General features: G+C 59.9%; 1 protein-coding gene across 9 annotated transcripts in view; it reads left to right on the top strand.

Moving 5' to 3' along the window:
* The first annotated feature begins 3,292 nt into the window (after positions 1 to 3,292).
* EPB41 (erythrocyte membrane protein band 4.1) overlaps positions 3,293 to 13,588 on the top strand; it is a 96,731-nt gene continuing 86,435 nt past the window's right edge. For 8 of the 9 annotated variants that reach the window (XM_086626201.1, XM_086626199.1, XM_086626200.1 and 5 more), the window contains exon 1: positions 12,575 to 12,741. In XM_086626201.1, the coding sequence (XP_086482327.1) occupies positions 12,626 to 12,741 (116 nt within the window). In that variant the 5' untranslated portion in view covers positions 12,575 to 12,625. Of the gene's footprint in view, positions 3,319 to 12,574; positions 12,742 to 13,588 lie in introns of those variants that run through there. The other variant, XM_086626193.1, reaches the window with a different exon arrangement.

Here is a 13,588-nt window from a genome sequence, read left to right as displayed (position 1 = left end):
GAGCCAGGCTGCCCATCGGGAACATGTTACCCCTGCGGGTGCTGCTCCTGGTGGTTTTTGGTGCCATGATGAGCGTGTCCTGTGGTGCCTGTCGGTGATCTCTTGAGAAATGGCTCCGGGGTGGGAGAGGGGCTGGACTCTGCTGGCTGATGCGTCCACAGTGGGGCTGCAGCTCTGTTTTGGCTCCGGAGTCTGTGCTTGTAGGTCATGAGTTGGAGGAACGCAGCTCAGCTCGGGTCTCCCTGAGGAGTTTAAGGCACTAACCCTGTCCCAGCCAAAACCAGGACACACTGGCAAGAAAAATGCCCGTATTTGTGACTGGAGCAGATCTGGAGTCATGGGGGCAGGCGCACAGAAAGCTGTGTGGTGCTGGGGTCTCCAGCGGTGGGATTCCCTTCTTGCCACAGGCCTGTGCAGAGCCTCTCTGCCCTTAACGCCGGCCCGTAGCTCCAGGGAAAGCCACCAGCACAGGAAGGGTCCTGTAAGCCCCCAGCCCAGCCGGCGCAGCCAGCAGCGATGCAGCCCCGTGCACCTCGGCAGCTCCGTGGTATCCCTGAAGTCTCACCAGTTGTGTTTGATCTCTGCTGATTTTTAGCAGGAACACGGAATCACAGACTGGTTTGGGTTGGAAGGGACCTCAAAGACCATCCAGTTCCAACCGCCCTGCCATGGGCAGGGACACCTTCCACTACACCAGGTTGCTCAAAGCCTCATCCAACCTGGCCTTGAACACTTCCAGGGATGGGGCAGCCACAACTTCTCTGGGCAACCTGGTCCAGTGCCTCAGCACCCTCAGAGGGAAGAATTTCTTCCTTAGATCCCATTGAAATCTCCCCTCTTTCAGTTTAAAGCCATTGCCCGGTGTCCTGTCACTCCACACCCTTGTCCAAAGCCCCTCTCCAGCTTTCTTGTAGCCCCTTTAGGTACTGGAAGGTGCTGGAAGGTCTCCCTGGAGCCTTCTCTTCTCCAGGCTGAACAACCCCAGCTCTCAGCCTGGCTCCATAGCAGAGGTGAAGGGCCTGATCTCATTCCTTAAATCTTCCCGGCCTTTCACCACTGGAAATCATGATGAATTCGTGTCCCAGCCGGGCCGGAGCAGGTGCCATGCTGCCGCACCGAGGCTTTACCCCACCACAGCTCCCACCCCGAACCAGAACTTGATGCTGGAGGAGAATCCCAGCCGTCAATAAACGCTGCCGCAGCCCGGGACTCCGCCGAACACCAGCCCGGGGCCGGCGGCTCATCTCGGCCCCTCTTTCCGCGCTCGCTCAGCCTGCGGAAGCTCGTGAGCCTTCAGCTGTTACCTGTACTCAGTTGGAACTGTAAATAATTTATCTGATGTTGTTTCTTTTTTTTTTTTTCTTTTTTTTAAGGCATTTGTACAGATTTTGTATCCTTTTAGCACAACCTTTCCTGGGGCTTCTTCTCCCCTTTGCCCTCCAGGTCTGTTCCCAACTTTTCTCCTGCCGTTAACGCGGCTTCTGAGTGTAGAACGACGCTGAGGTTGCACTTTACTCCACGCTAATAAATATCTCGTTATTTTTTATATCCCTGGCAGCATCCCTCTGTGCGAGGCTCCTGCCTCCTCTCCCCTCCGGCCTTTCCCCAGTGCCACCAGTTTGCTGGGACCAGTGCTGGGACCCTTTGCAAAGCTGATGGCTGTGTGTGGAGGGGAAGGGGGTCCTGGGGGCAGGGGGTCCTGTTCCCCTTCCCAAATAGCAGCGGGGCTGGTGTTGGCATCTCATGGGCACCTCTGCAGCCCACAAAACGCAGCTCCTGCTTTGGGGGGGAGACAAGTGGACCCCCCTCCGCCTGCCTAAGGACCCAGAAGTCCCTAATACCCAGTTAAAAATAGTGCTGGGAGCAGATGGGAGCAGAAGTCGGTGGCTTAACAGCTTACGGATTCATCCCCCTCTCATCACATTAGCCCGGGGCTCCCCCCTCTCCCACCCCCGGCACCGCACTGGTGGGTGAGAGGCTCTTCCTCCCCCCCCAAACCCTCTTCATCCCCCCCCAAACCATCTTCCTCCCCCTGCAAACTCTCTTCCTCCCCTGGGGAGGGCTTAGGGCTCCCTGGGCAGAGGCAGGTGATGAAGGGGACAAGTTTGGGTGGGAGCTGCGGGGGGGTCGAGGCTCTAAGCCTGGAGCAGGATCGGTCCCGTCGCTCTCTGGAAGGTGGAGGGGGCTCTGCCCCGTGCCAAGGGGAGTGGGGCAGCGGCACAGGGGGTCCGGGGAGCCCTGGGGGAGGCAGCGGGGAGGGGACATGGTGACGGTCCTTGCCAGTGTCCCAGGGTGGTGGCTGTTAGTAGGCACTGGGCACCTCCCCACGGGGACACCTTGTCCCCAGGGCAGGGTGCTGCGAGCTGCAGGGTCTGTGTCTGCCCATGGGGAGCCCAGCGGGTGCCGGGGGGCAACTGGCTCCTCCAGCCCAGCCCCGGGCACCCATTGCCACCACAGGGCCACCGCCGGGGCCTGGCTGGCATGGAGGGCAGCGAGGCCCTTAGTGCTGAAGGAGGAATCCCAGCACTCCAGCCCCCCCCCCCCGACATCCATGGCCATCCCGGTCCCCGGGGAGCCCCGGCACTCCCTTATCGCCAGCAGCTGCTGCCTGCGTGGCACTGATAGCCCGGGTGTGTCCCTGTGGCCGCGGCGGATAAGGCGGGTTTTGGGGCAGCCGGAGCCGTGCGGGCACCCCAGGAGGAGTGGGGGCAGCTCCGGCCCCACGCTGCCCTTATCGGCCCCGGCCATGCTGACGGGATGGCGTCACCCCCTGGGCACCGCCGGTCTTTCCTGGGGTGAGCACAGTATGGAGTCGCCTGGCACCCCCAGGGTAGGAGGGTTTTTTCCCTAAAAAAAGGTGAAAAAGGGAGAATGGGTGAAAACAGCATAAAAAAATCTACAAAGGACCCAATTCTGCTGCTTTTTGGGGGGGATTTGGGGCTCCAGACCCGCCCGGGGGTGCCCAGGGCCCGGGGGCTGCGTGGGAAACACGCGGTGGCGCTTTCTCCTTATATGGGGCGGTGACGTCACAGCAGCGCTGAGCTCACGCGCCCCCCCGCGAGGGGGCGAGGCCTCTCCTCGCCCCGCCCCTTCGCCCACCGTGACGCCGCCCCGTCACCTGCTCGCCCCGCCCACTGCAGCGCCGCGCCGCCGCCGGCCCCGCCCCCTCCGCGGCGCTGACGGGCGGCGGCGGCAGCCAGTGGGCGCGGCCGGCGGCGGGGGTGGGCGGGGCGTGCGCTGACGTCGCGGGGGCGGGGCCTGCGGTGCAGGTGGAGGCAGCGCGGTGCGGAGCGGAGCGGAGCGGCGGCCCCGGGCCGGGTAAGCGCGGGGGGGGGGGCCCGGGGCGTGCGGGGCGGGGGGGTGTCAGGCTGGTTGGGGGGTCCCAGGGGGGTCTGGGGGGCCCGTAGTGGGGTCGGGCTGGTTATGGAGTGGGGGTTATTGGAGGATTTGGGGTGCTCTGGGGGCACGGGGGGGCCAGGCTGGTTATGGGGTGGGGGGTTCCGAGGGGGCACGGAGTGGGGGGGTCCGCAGGGGGGTCAGGCTAGGTGTGGGGGGAGGGGAGTGTGGGGTGACCCCGAGGGGTCACGGGAGGTGTGAGGTGCTTTAGGGTGCGCTGGGGTTGGGGGGGTCAGGCGGGGTGTGGGGGACCCAGAGTGAGTGTGGTGGGGGCAGGGGGGTCATGGGGAAATGTGGGGTGTCCTGGGGCTGGGGGCGACCAGGGGGGCACCCACAGGGGGGCAGGCAGCAGGTGGGGTAGAAGCGGGGGGATGTGGGGTGCTCTAGCGGGGGGGATGTCCCTCAGTGTCGGGGGAACGGGGTGCACTGGGGCTGTAGCGGAGACCCTGAGTGGGGCTGGGAGGAGCACATGGGGTGGGGAGGGGGGGTGCTCTGGGGGGCAGCGGGGGGGGCCCAGAGCGGGCTCAGGCTCCGGAGGTGGATGGGGTGCAGAGGGCACGGAGGCCCTGCCCCACGGCGGGGTGCCAACCCCTGCACGGGGGTCTTCTCCCATCCCATAGTGTTCCCGCGGGTGCAGCCTTGGGGAGCTGGGTGCCCCCCGCACCCCACGGTCCCAGTGGCAGCATCAGTCGTCCCTCCCTGGGAGGCAGCAGCTCCCGCGTTGGCATCTGGGTCCGGCTCTGGTTTCCCGGCAGCGCTTGGTGCTCTCTGGGGTTGCCCCTGAGCTGCAGCTGGCACAGCTCGGGGCTCTGGGGCTCTTTCCCCTCTCTCCGAGATGTTATCTGCGCCCGCCGAGACGCTTCCCGAAGCTGGTGGCGGTGGCCGAGCCACGGAACACTGGGAGCCTCGTCCCAGTCGATACCAGCCTCGGGACAGTCGATACCTGTCCCGGCGCGGATCGATGCCGCGCTCAACCGGGCAACGCCAAAACCTCCCGGTCAACTTCCCGCGCCGTTCCCCGCGCGCAGCTGCGGGAGCCGGGGATTTATCTCGCCACATCCCCTTTTAGACGGGGTTGTTCTGCGCCGATGTTGCAACCAGAGGAGCGTGCGGCAGGACTCGGCGTTCCCGGCGGTTCCTGCAATCTTTTCCTTTCCTGAAATTTTGCCCTCCTGCAGCTGTGGCAGGGGTCGGTGAAGCTGCGCACTGGTCCGTGCCATGGGCTGCGCTGGGGGCTTCTGCCTTCCCCGCTTCCCGATGGGCTCGGGGGGGCCGCAGGGTCCGAGCCGGTGGCCGGAGTGGCAGGGGCCAGCGGCTAATTTAAGGGCCGTGTTGCAATGGAGGGGTGTGCCTTGGCTCGGGGCGCCGGGCAGCCGCCTCCTCGCCCGAGGATTGACTTACGCCGTGGCTCCTGCTTGGGAAAAATCCACTCCGTTCGCTCGGCGGTTTGCGGGAGCAGGTGTTGGGGTGCCCTGTCCTCTCGGGGGCCCGTAGCGGGGCTGACGTCCGCGGTCGGGCAGTGTTGGCAGCTGCCTGTGGCGGGGCTGTTGCCAGCTCGGGCGGGTGGTGGGCAGAGGCTGGCACCAGGCGACGCACGCTGGGCGTGAGGTCAGGCTGCGCCAAGGTGTGCGGGGCCGGGGGGCCGTGGTTCGGCATGGGGTGCACCGACAGCCCCCCTGGCACCCTCACCAGTGCTCTGCCGCACTCAGCAACGGGACCCGGTGAGCTGGGGCAAACGGCCCGGGCTGGGGAAGGCTGATGGTGTAAGGAAATCTCTGCTGTCCTGCGGGAGAGGAGCCGCCCTGGGGCACGGGAGCACGTTTGATTGTTGAAGGTGCACCCCAAAACCCTCTCCATCCCTGTGCTGCTCCCTTCCTAGGGATATAACGAGGGCATGGATGTGGGTCCGGGAGAGCCAGGGTCAGGGCTGCCGGCGGCAGCGCACGCTCCCCTCTGCGTCCTCTGTCTGCCAGAGTAACCCGGTTGGTCTGTGGGAGTAAATTGTGCCCGTGCCAGGGGTTTGGGTGATGCAGGACTGAGGTTCCTCGTTCAGCTTAGTCCTTCCTCCACAGCTGTTACCTGCTTGTGCTGAACGTGCCCGTGGGTGATGCAGCTACGTTGTGCCCGTCTCCGAAATGAGGCAGCCAAAACTTGTGGAGCAGTTGGTGTCCCCCCGAGTGGGCAGCCATGCCACAGTTCCTCGCAGAGCACTGGGCCCTGCGTAGACGTGGGTGTCCCCGAGCTCATCGTGGCACTGGCAGCCCCTCGAGTTTCTCACCCAGAACGGGGCACATGCCGCTTCTGCGTGTCGTGGTGGTCATGGCGAGTCCCTCCGTGCATCCAGCTGCGTCCCCATGGTTGTGCTCAGGCTGTTTCACGGGTGGCGGGGGCCTCCGCCGTCCCCTCGCTTGGCTTCACCTCACGCTGGAGAGAAACTTCAGGCCTTCTCGAGAGGGTTTGAAACGCTGCCGAGGAGAGAAAGTGCCTTCTCATCCGTGGTGGTGCTGCTCTGCCAGGCTCCCTCCTCCCGGCGCACAGCCTGGCAGCTGCTGGAATTGCCTGCAGCCGCATCTCTCCGCACTGCTTGTCTCCCCCCCGGGCTGGCACGGTCCTTCTGGAGCCACCGGTGGGTGCAGATCGCTCGGAGGGTAAGCGAAACGTCAGCTGTTCTCCGAGCAGGGGCCTCTGAAGAGATGTCGTTAATTTAATATATATAAGGGAGCTTCTTCTGAGCTCCATCCGCAGCCGTTCCCGGGAGGAGAGCAGGCGGCGCGGAGAGATGCTGCAGCCGCCTCTCCGTGCTTAGCCCGGGACCGGTGCCGCATGCAGGACTGTGGCCGACGCGTGGGGATGACCCCTCGGAGCAGACTTGTGTGCTGATGCTCCGCCGAGGCTGTGGGGGTTTGGTCCCTGGCTCTTGGGATCCCTTACGCTGTGGGCTGTGCCATGCCGTGCCTGGCTGGGCTGGTGGGGCCAGTGAGGGGGGGCTCTGCGGGGGTGCGTGTCCCGCGGCTGGTGGGGTCCATCTGGAGCGGCTGGACCGTCTACGTGTTTCTCCCCACTAGAGGCTGCTGATGAACAGAGCATTTCTCTGTCCCTGGCTCTGATGGAGCAGCAGGGTCTTGAATTTGCAGGGCTGAGCATCCCGGCCTGGGCTTTTCCTGCTGATTCACCCTGGAGACAGCAGCGGGCTTCCCCTGGCAGCATCCAGGTTCAGGGGGCACATCTGCTCCTCTGCCAGGCCCACAATAGATCTCCCCACTTCATTAGGTCTTAATTAGACAAATGCACCGGGACCGTGTGCGAAGCCATTGCCAGGGGACACGGATCGTGTGTGGAGCGGGGTACCGGGGATGCCGGCTCCCACCCCGCCTGCCTCGGGGGTGCCGATGGGGTTTTTCCAGCTGGGTGCTGAATGCGGAATGAGTTCAGCCTCTCATATTGTTTCCCGGAGGATGTGTGCACTGCGATAAACCGCTTCACCCCTCCGGCATATCCCAACTGTCAGAAAAGCCAAGGATTAGTTAAACGATGGAAGGGGTACTCGACCGCTGGGCACAGCCGCGATGGCACAGTAAAGCTGCCCAGTAGACACAAAGGAGACTCTTCTTCCAGGGCAGCAGGTTTAGTGCCTAAAGCCTCAGTGGGATGGTAGTCTGGAAAACAACCCCAGACCCTGGGAAGATGATTAAACACGTAACAATTAGGTATAAAATGAAAGGCGGTTGGTGCCGCCTGGCAATAGCTGTGCTGGAAGGTGCCTGGGAAGGAATTGGTGTTGCACAAGACCCTGCTGCCTTTGCTTGGTACGGGCACTGCCGGGCGGGCAGCGTGGTGCCAGCTGGCTTCGGCACCGGGCAGGCAGCGTGGCTTCCCCGACAATGGCAGAGCGACGCTTTACATAATCTGGGACTTGCAAAACAAGCTCGAAGGTCTGGAAAATCCTCCCACTATTGTTGGTGCTCAAAGTTTGCTGAATTTCCTGGTTTGGGCTGCGGGTCTGGTTTTTGTTTCGGGTCCGCAATGGGGGGAAAAATGCACTTTGCAGAGAGAAAAAGGGCGTTTGTGGCGTTTAATCCACGCCTGCTCCTGAGACGAAACTATTTTTGTGGTTCACAAGAGGTTTTGAGCAGCTGCTCGCAGCTTTGTAGGGCCACGGGGGGCTCGTCGTCTATCCAATTAGCATGGTTTGTCTCCAGTCCCCTCCTGATGCCCCCCGAGAAAATCCTGAAATATCAGAGGTGCGGGCACGGGGCGCCGTGGGCAGTGCACACACAGGCGCCATCTGGGCTCCCGGCCCGAGTGTCTGCCCAGGGACAGAAAACACCGGGTCAAAATGGCTTTGTGTTGTCTGAGCCTCACGTGAGTCGGATCCTGCTGCTCTGGGAATGCTCTAAAACCGCCTCTCGCTTGCAGATTTTGGGAGGAGAGACTGGAAGGGAGCTTGGTTGTCTTGTTTCGCCGTGCCTCTTGGCTAGAGTTGTCTGCTGCCGCTTCCTGCGGCTTGGTGATTTGAAGGCAGCTGGGAAAACGCACCCGGGAGGATGCTGAGGCTTTGTTGGTGTTGGCAAAACGCTTTGGGATGAGCAAATGGAAGAGCAAGGACAGGCCCTGCACCCCAAAGCTCCTCCCAGAGGCCAGGTGCCACGCCGCCGTTGAGCCTGGCGTGGGGCTGGGGGGTTCCCAGCAGCCTCGCGTGGGCCGTTCCGTTACACGAATGAATCCTGTTAAAATGTGCTCCTGTTCATAAATAGGTGAGGAAGAAACCTGCCTTTCCCTGCCGCTCCTGGGAAAGCTGAGTTTGGTAGGAAGGAATGAGGTTAAGTTCTTAAGTTCTTCAGGGCCACAGCGATGATGGAGTGGAGCATCTCCCTTATGGGGAAAGGCTGCAGGAGCTGGGTCCCTTTAGCTTGGAGAAGAGGAGACTGAGGGGGGACCTCATTGATGTTCATAAATATGTAAAGGGTGACTGTCATGAGGATGGAGCCAGGCTCTTCTCAGTGGCATCCCATGATAGGACAAGGGGAAATGGATATAAGCTGGAACATAGGAGGTTCCGCTTAAGCATGAGGAGGAACTTCTTCCCAGTAAGGGTAACAGAACACTGGAACAGGCTGCCCAGAGAGGTTGTGGAGTCTCCTTCTCTGGAGATGTTCCAAACCCACCTGGTCGCGTTCCTGTGTGATCTGATCTAGGTGGTCCTGCCCCGGCAGGGGGATTGGACGAGATGATCCTTTGAGGTCCCTTCCAATCCCTGACATTCTGGGATTCTGGTTCTTGCTGGTCCGCTTATGTGAGGCAAGTTTGGGCACCTTGGTAAGGAGCAAAAGAGGAGAAACTCTGGCCCGGTGGCACAAATATCCTCTTGTTAGAGGCGGCTTTGAGCTCCTTCCACGTAGGAACTACATCTGGCCATGGCTGAGCCGAGCTGGATTTGAGCACAGGGGTGTGAGGCTTGACGTGTGCTGGGAGCCTCCGGAGTGACCGTGCTCCGACCACAGCGGCGTTCAAGCCATCTTGCAGGTGTTGCCAACGCACCGCAGCGATGGGGTGGGAGGTGCGGGGAAGCTCTGAGCTCGCTCGCAGCCTGGCAAACCCGGTGTCGGTGCTGGGCTGTGCCCGGGGTGGACCTTGGGGCATCATCGCAGCCAGGGCGTTGAGGCAGCTGGTGCATTCCAGCGTTTATCATGCCGTGCTCGGATGCTGTCCCCTGATTTCAGGGATAGCTTAACTGCTCTCCAGGCAGCACCAGCCTTTAAGGGCTTGTGTTTCTTTGTCTGCTCTCCAAAAACCCTTGGGGTAAGCTGCTTGTGGGCACCTCGAAACTTGAGGGGAGCTCTTTCTCTGCATTGAGGGCCTGTATCAAACAGGACAACACGGAGCCGCCTCCCTGGATCGGAGTCGAAGGCTGAGCGCGGGAGCGATGGAGGGCAGGCGCTGGCCCGGCCCTGAGCCACGCTGGGCTGTAACGTGACGTTCTCCTTCTGTCTTGATGCTGTGCTGGAGGTGCCTGTGTCCGACGTGGAGGTGAACCTCTCCCGGATGGTCGGGATCAGCCTCGCGGCAGGCTGGCAGATGGGGTCAGCGCTGCTCGGGGATTTCCTCGGATGCGAAGTGGAGGCTTTTAATAGCAAACATGGTCGTCAGGATCATTGTGTAGCTTGAAACCTGTCCCTTGAAATACCAGCTGGCAGCTGGGATGTGGCTGAGCAAGAAGTCCACTCCTTGCAGAATTTTTTCCCTGGTTTGAGTGAAAACAAAATAAGGTTTAAAGCTATCGCTCGTGATGCTAACGTGCTTGTGGGTTTGGGGTGCAGTTCCTCCCCGGGAGGCAGCCTGGAGAAAGCTCTGCCTTTCTCAGGAAGGTCACTTGGGCCTGTGTGACAATCGGATCCTTCCTGGTGTGCTGTGTCAGATCCCGTGCCTCAGCTGGGTGCCAAGACTTCAGCCTTCTAGGAAAGGCAGCGGGGGCCGGTGTGGGTTTCCCTTGCTGCCCGCCTGTGGGTGCCTGGTGCCTCGGGAATGGCCGTCGGAGGCATCGTCCGAAGTTGCAGATGACTCGTGTTGGGATTGCAGCGCTCTTTGATCCATCTGAGCTGCCCTTTGGTGGGAAAACTCAAGATATCAGAGTGCAGAATTGATCTGTGCTGCTGGCTGGGGTTTTTCCTGGTGTCACTGGTTCTTCCCTCCTCTGCTGTAGCTGGAGGCAGATGTGGTTACTGCAGCTGCCCACCTCTGGCAGTTTGCATCTCACCTTCTTCCCTACAAACTGCCTTCACACTCCTCGGCTGTCTGGCCCCCTGTTCTGGTCGATAGGAGGCTGTTCTGGGAGCTCAGCAAACCGTGATGATCACATCCAAGCACTGCACCTCAAACCCCCCGGTAGCGCTGGGCTGGATGGAGAAGCTCGTTTGCACGAGGCAGTTAATTCTCTGTATGTTTTAATCTCCACGACCATCTGTGTTCTTGCCCGGGCTGGGGAGACGGGAGCTCTTGGGATTTATTCCAGGAGGTGAACGTGGAGAGAACTGCTTATTCTGTGTCTGCCGAAAACTGCCCTGGGTCAAAGCAGGACAGCCTCATTAGCTCTGGGAACAGTTGTTCCTGCATCTTCAGGCAAGGAGGCCTTGATGACTTAGCTCTATCCCAGAGGCACATCCCAAAAAGCTGCAGGGAGAGAGCAGGGGCAAAAGCACTTACTGAAAATGGGAACCTCTGTGAACGTTTCAGCATAGAAGCCCAAACACAAACATAGAGGGTCCGTGGTGGGCTTGGCTGGCACTTTGGAGGGCTGAGGCCCCTCCAGGGAAGGCTGCATTGATTTGGGGTGAGGTGGTGTGCTAAAGCATCTCCTGGCCACCCTGAAAGCCCTGTCCCACGTTGTGGCAGCCTGTGGGGTGTGAGCCTGCCCCACCAGCAGCTATTGCAGTCTCTGCCCTGGTGAACACCACGGCTGGAGCTGAGATTTGAGCTTCAGAAGCTGCTGATGAGACCGGGGTGCTGACATACAGCACCAAAGTCAGGGGACCAGGACCTGTAGGTGGGCTGCAGCAACATCTGCAGAGGCCTGTGCAGGCTACTGCTGACCAAGAGCAGCTTATTTGCAAGCAGCACCTGAAGTCTTCCTGGTTTTGGGTTCTCGTGTTGGTGAGCTGAGGCTTAGCACCTCGTTGCAGATCCTCAACCACGATCCCGTTGGCCACAGGCTCTGCACGTGGCACAGGCAGAGAGGCCACACTTGCTGTGGGCTCTGTCGAGGAACGCCTGGCCTGTGGGGCAGCATCGCCTTGCTGAGGCTGCTGCTGACATCCGAACCCAGAGGGAATGATCCCTGCCCTGTAATTAAGCTCTTTTCTCCTCCTGTTCACCATACTGATGAGTAGTCTCGTGGATGAGCTCCTTGCAGCTGCTCTGGATCCACTGTGTGGCTCAGAAGCTGGAGGTGGCTTTCCAAGAGAGCCACCTGCAAAGCGCAACCCCAAATCTCCATCCCTGCCTCATGGGGGTGAAGCTCCTGTGCTGCAAACCTCTGACTGTAAAGGCTTTTCCCTGACTGCACCACACTGGGCTGCACTCTGCCTGCTGTAAATTCATCTGCCAACGCACACCTCACTCTCTCAAGCGAGGAAAACCCTTCCTGCTGTTCATGCTGCCAAGTCCAGGTGAGATGGAGATGTTTTCCCAGCCTCCGATGGAAGGACCAAGGCTGCCTCTTGAAAGGAGAGCTCTCTTTCACCTCCTTGCTAGGCTCTCGACATCGATAATAACATTTAAAACCAACCAGCTCTCCGGCTAAATCCTCTCCTGGTTCAGCAGTTTAGGGTTTCAGTCTCACGGGAGCATCCCAAAGGATGGGTGCGGGCTCATGCCCATCTCTCCAGTTGGCTGTAGAGGAGGAGCACAGTCCAGTGCCCGGTGCACCATGGCACTGTGCAAGACTTCCCTTGTGTGCCATGTGCCTGTGTTGAGCTGCTCCCCGGACCCTCAGCGGGGCTGTGGCATGTGCCAAGGATGTGGCTGGATTTCGGGACCCTCCTCGGGCCCCGGCGTGTGCCCCCGGGAGCACGCAGCCAGCCTTGCTGCGGCTGAGAGCACCGTTGCTCTCTTGAATCTCTTCATTTAGTTAATGATCCTTTTGTTGAGAGGATTAGGGTTTAGAGGCCGCTGGCAGAGCGTTAATTCAATTAAGTCTGTGGGTGTTTTGTTCAGTTTTTAAAGCCCACTAGAGGGCTCGGTCGGAGCCCTGTGGAGCCGGGGACGAGGTGCTGGGCTGTGTCCATCCCCTCCAGAAGTTTGCACAAGAAGTTATGTAGAGCTGGACGGACACAGAAGTGGATGAGACCAGTCTGCAGCCTCTGCACCAGTGCTTACAGCTTCTCCAGCCTGGCTCTGCCCCGTGCCGTGCCACCCCGGGCATCAGCCGGTGCTCCAGAGGCCGTACTCGCCGGAGGCTGGCAGGCACGGGACGCCTGCGTCACCGCTCGCTGTGTTATCAGCGTTAAGTAACGTCGGGCTCATGTTTTTTTGGGTTTTGACTTCCCCACTTGGTGTTTACGTTTCTAAGAAGTGGCTCAACGTGAACGTCCGGTTCCACCTTCAGTTCTGGGAAGAGTCAGACACCGAAGTTAGAGCTTTCGTGGGCTCTGCTGCAGCGCTCGTGTGAAATACAAGTGTGAGCACTTGGCTTTGTGGCTCGAGGGGTTTTTCTGGTGGGTGTGTGGGGTTTTTCATGTTTAGCTGGAACTGCTTATTAACCAGTGTCTTTTCTCTTTTCTCTTCTACACACTGCCCCACGGTGGATTTCGATGCCTCACCTGCTGGTCTGCCTGGCTGTCTCATCTCTGGGTGAGTACCTGCTTCATTATACCGGTGAGGGGAGGCAGCTGGAAAGAATCACTGGGACTTCAATAACGACCTGACTCGTGTATTTTTTCTTAAACTTTGGGGCATTGATTGTTATCAAACAGTGGGATTTGTCTTGTGCACGTGTGAAGATTTTGGATATTGAAAAGCACTTAATATAGCAATATGCAGCCCAAGTTTGTACCATGGAGAAGCCCCCAGCAGTAGTTTTTCTTGCCAGCCTGGACTGCGGAGCACTGACCCAGTGATAAAAGCACAACTAAGTGCCAGCAAGTGGAAGAGAAAATGGTTTTGGTAGTGAAAAGCAATAGTCTCTGTTCCTCCTGACAGCTGTTGGTGGTAAATCAGTGCTGTGGTTGTGTAAGGGACGCTCTGAAGGCCGGAGCACAGCGCTGGGCTTCCCCTTTGCAACCCTGCAGATGTGTGGGGCTTTGCAGGGCACCAGGAGCCTGAGGCCCTTCTGGCAGGAGAGGAGGGGAAACGCGTGTCGAGCTTGGAGAAGTGCGGCAGGCGTTGGCTTTTCCAGCTTGCGTTCCCAGAGGTCCTGCTTTGCACGGGGGTAGAAGTCATCCTGGTGGGGTGGATTCTCGTGGTTTCCCAGCGGAGGGTTGGTGCCAGCCCCTGAGCCTGGCGGTGAGGTGCTGTTTACTTATTAAAGCTTCTCAAAATAAGGGGTGTGTGCTCAGGGTGGGGGAAACAAAAGGGTCTGTGCCTGGTAAAGCTGGTTCTCTGGATGCAGCAGGGCCTTTGCATAGAGGTTCCTATCTCTGGAAACTTCAAAAGCTTTTAATTGACTTTTAAATTTTTTTTTTAATTTAAAGTATCCTCC

This window comes from Tauraco erythrolophus, chromosome 24 (genome assembly GCF_009769465.1).
Source record: "Tauraco erythrolophus isolate bTauEry1 chromosome 24, bTauEry1.pri, whole genome shotgun sequence".
NCBI classification, from domain to species: Eukaryota; Metazoa; Chordata; class Aves; order Musophagiformes; family Musophagidae; genus Tauraco; species Tauraco erythrolophus.
The sequence above is the reverse complement of the archived record's forward strand: the minus strand, read 5'-3'. Positions and strand labels throughout refer to the sequence as shown.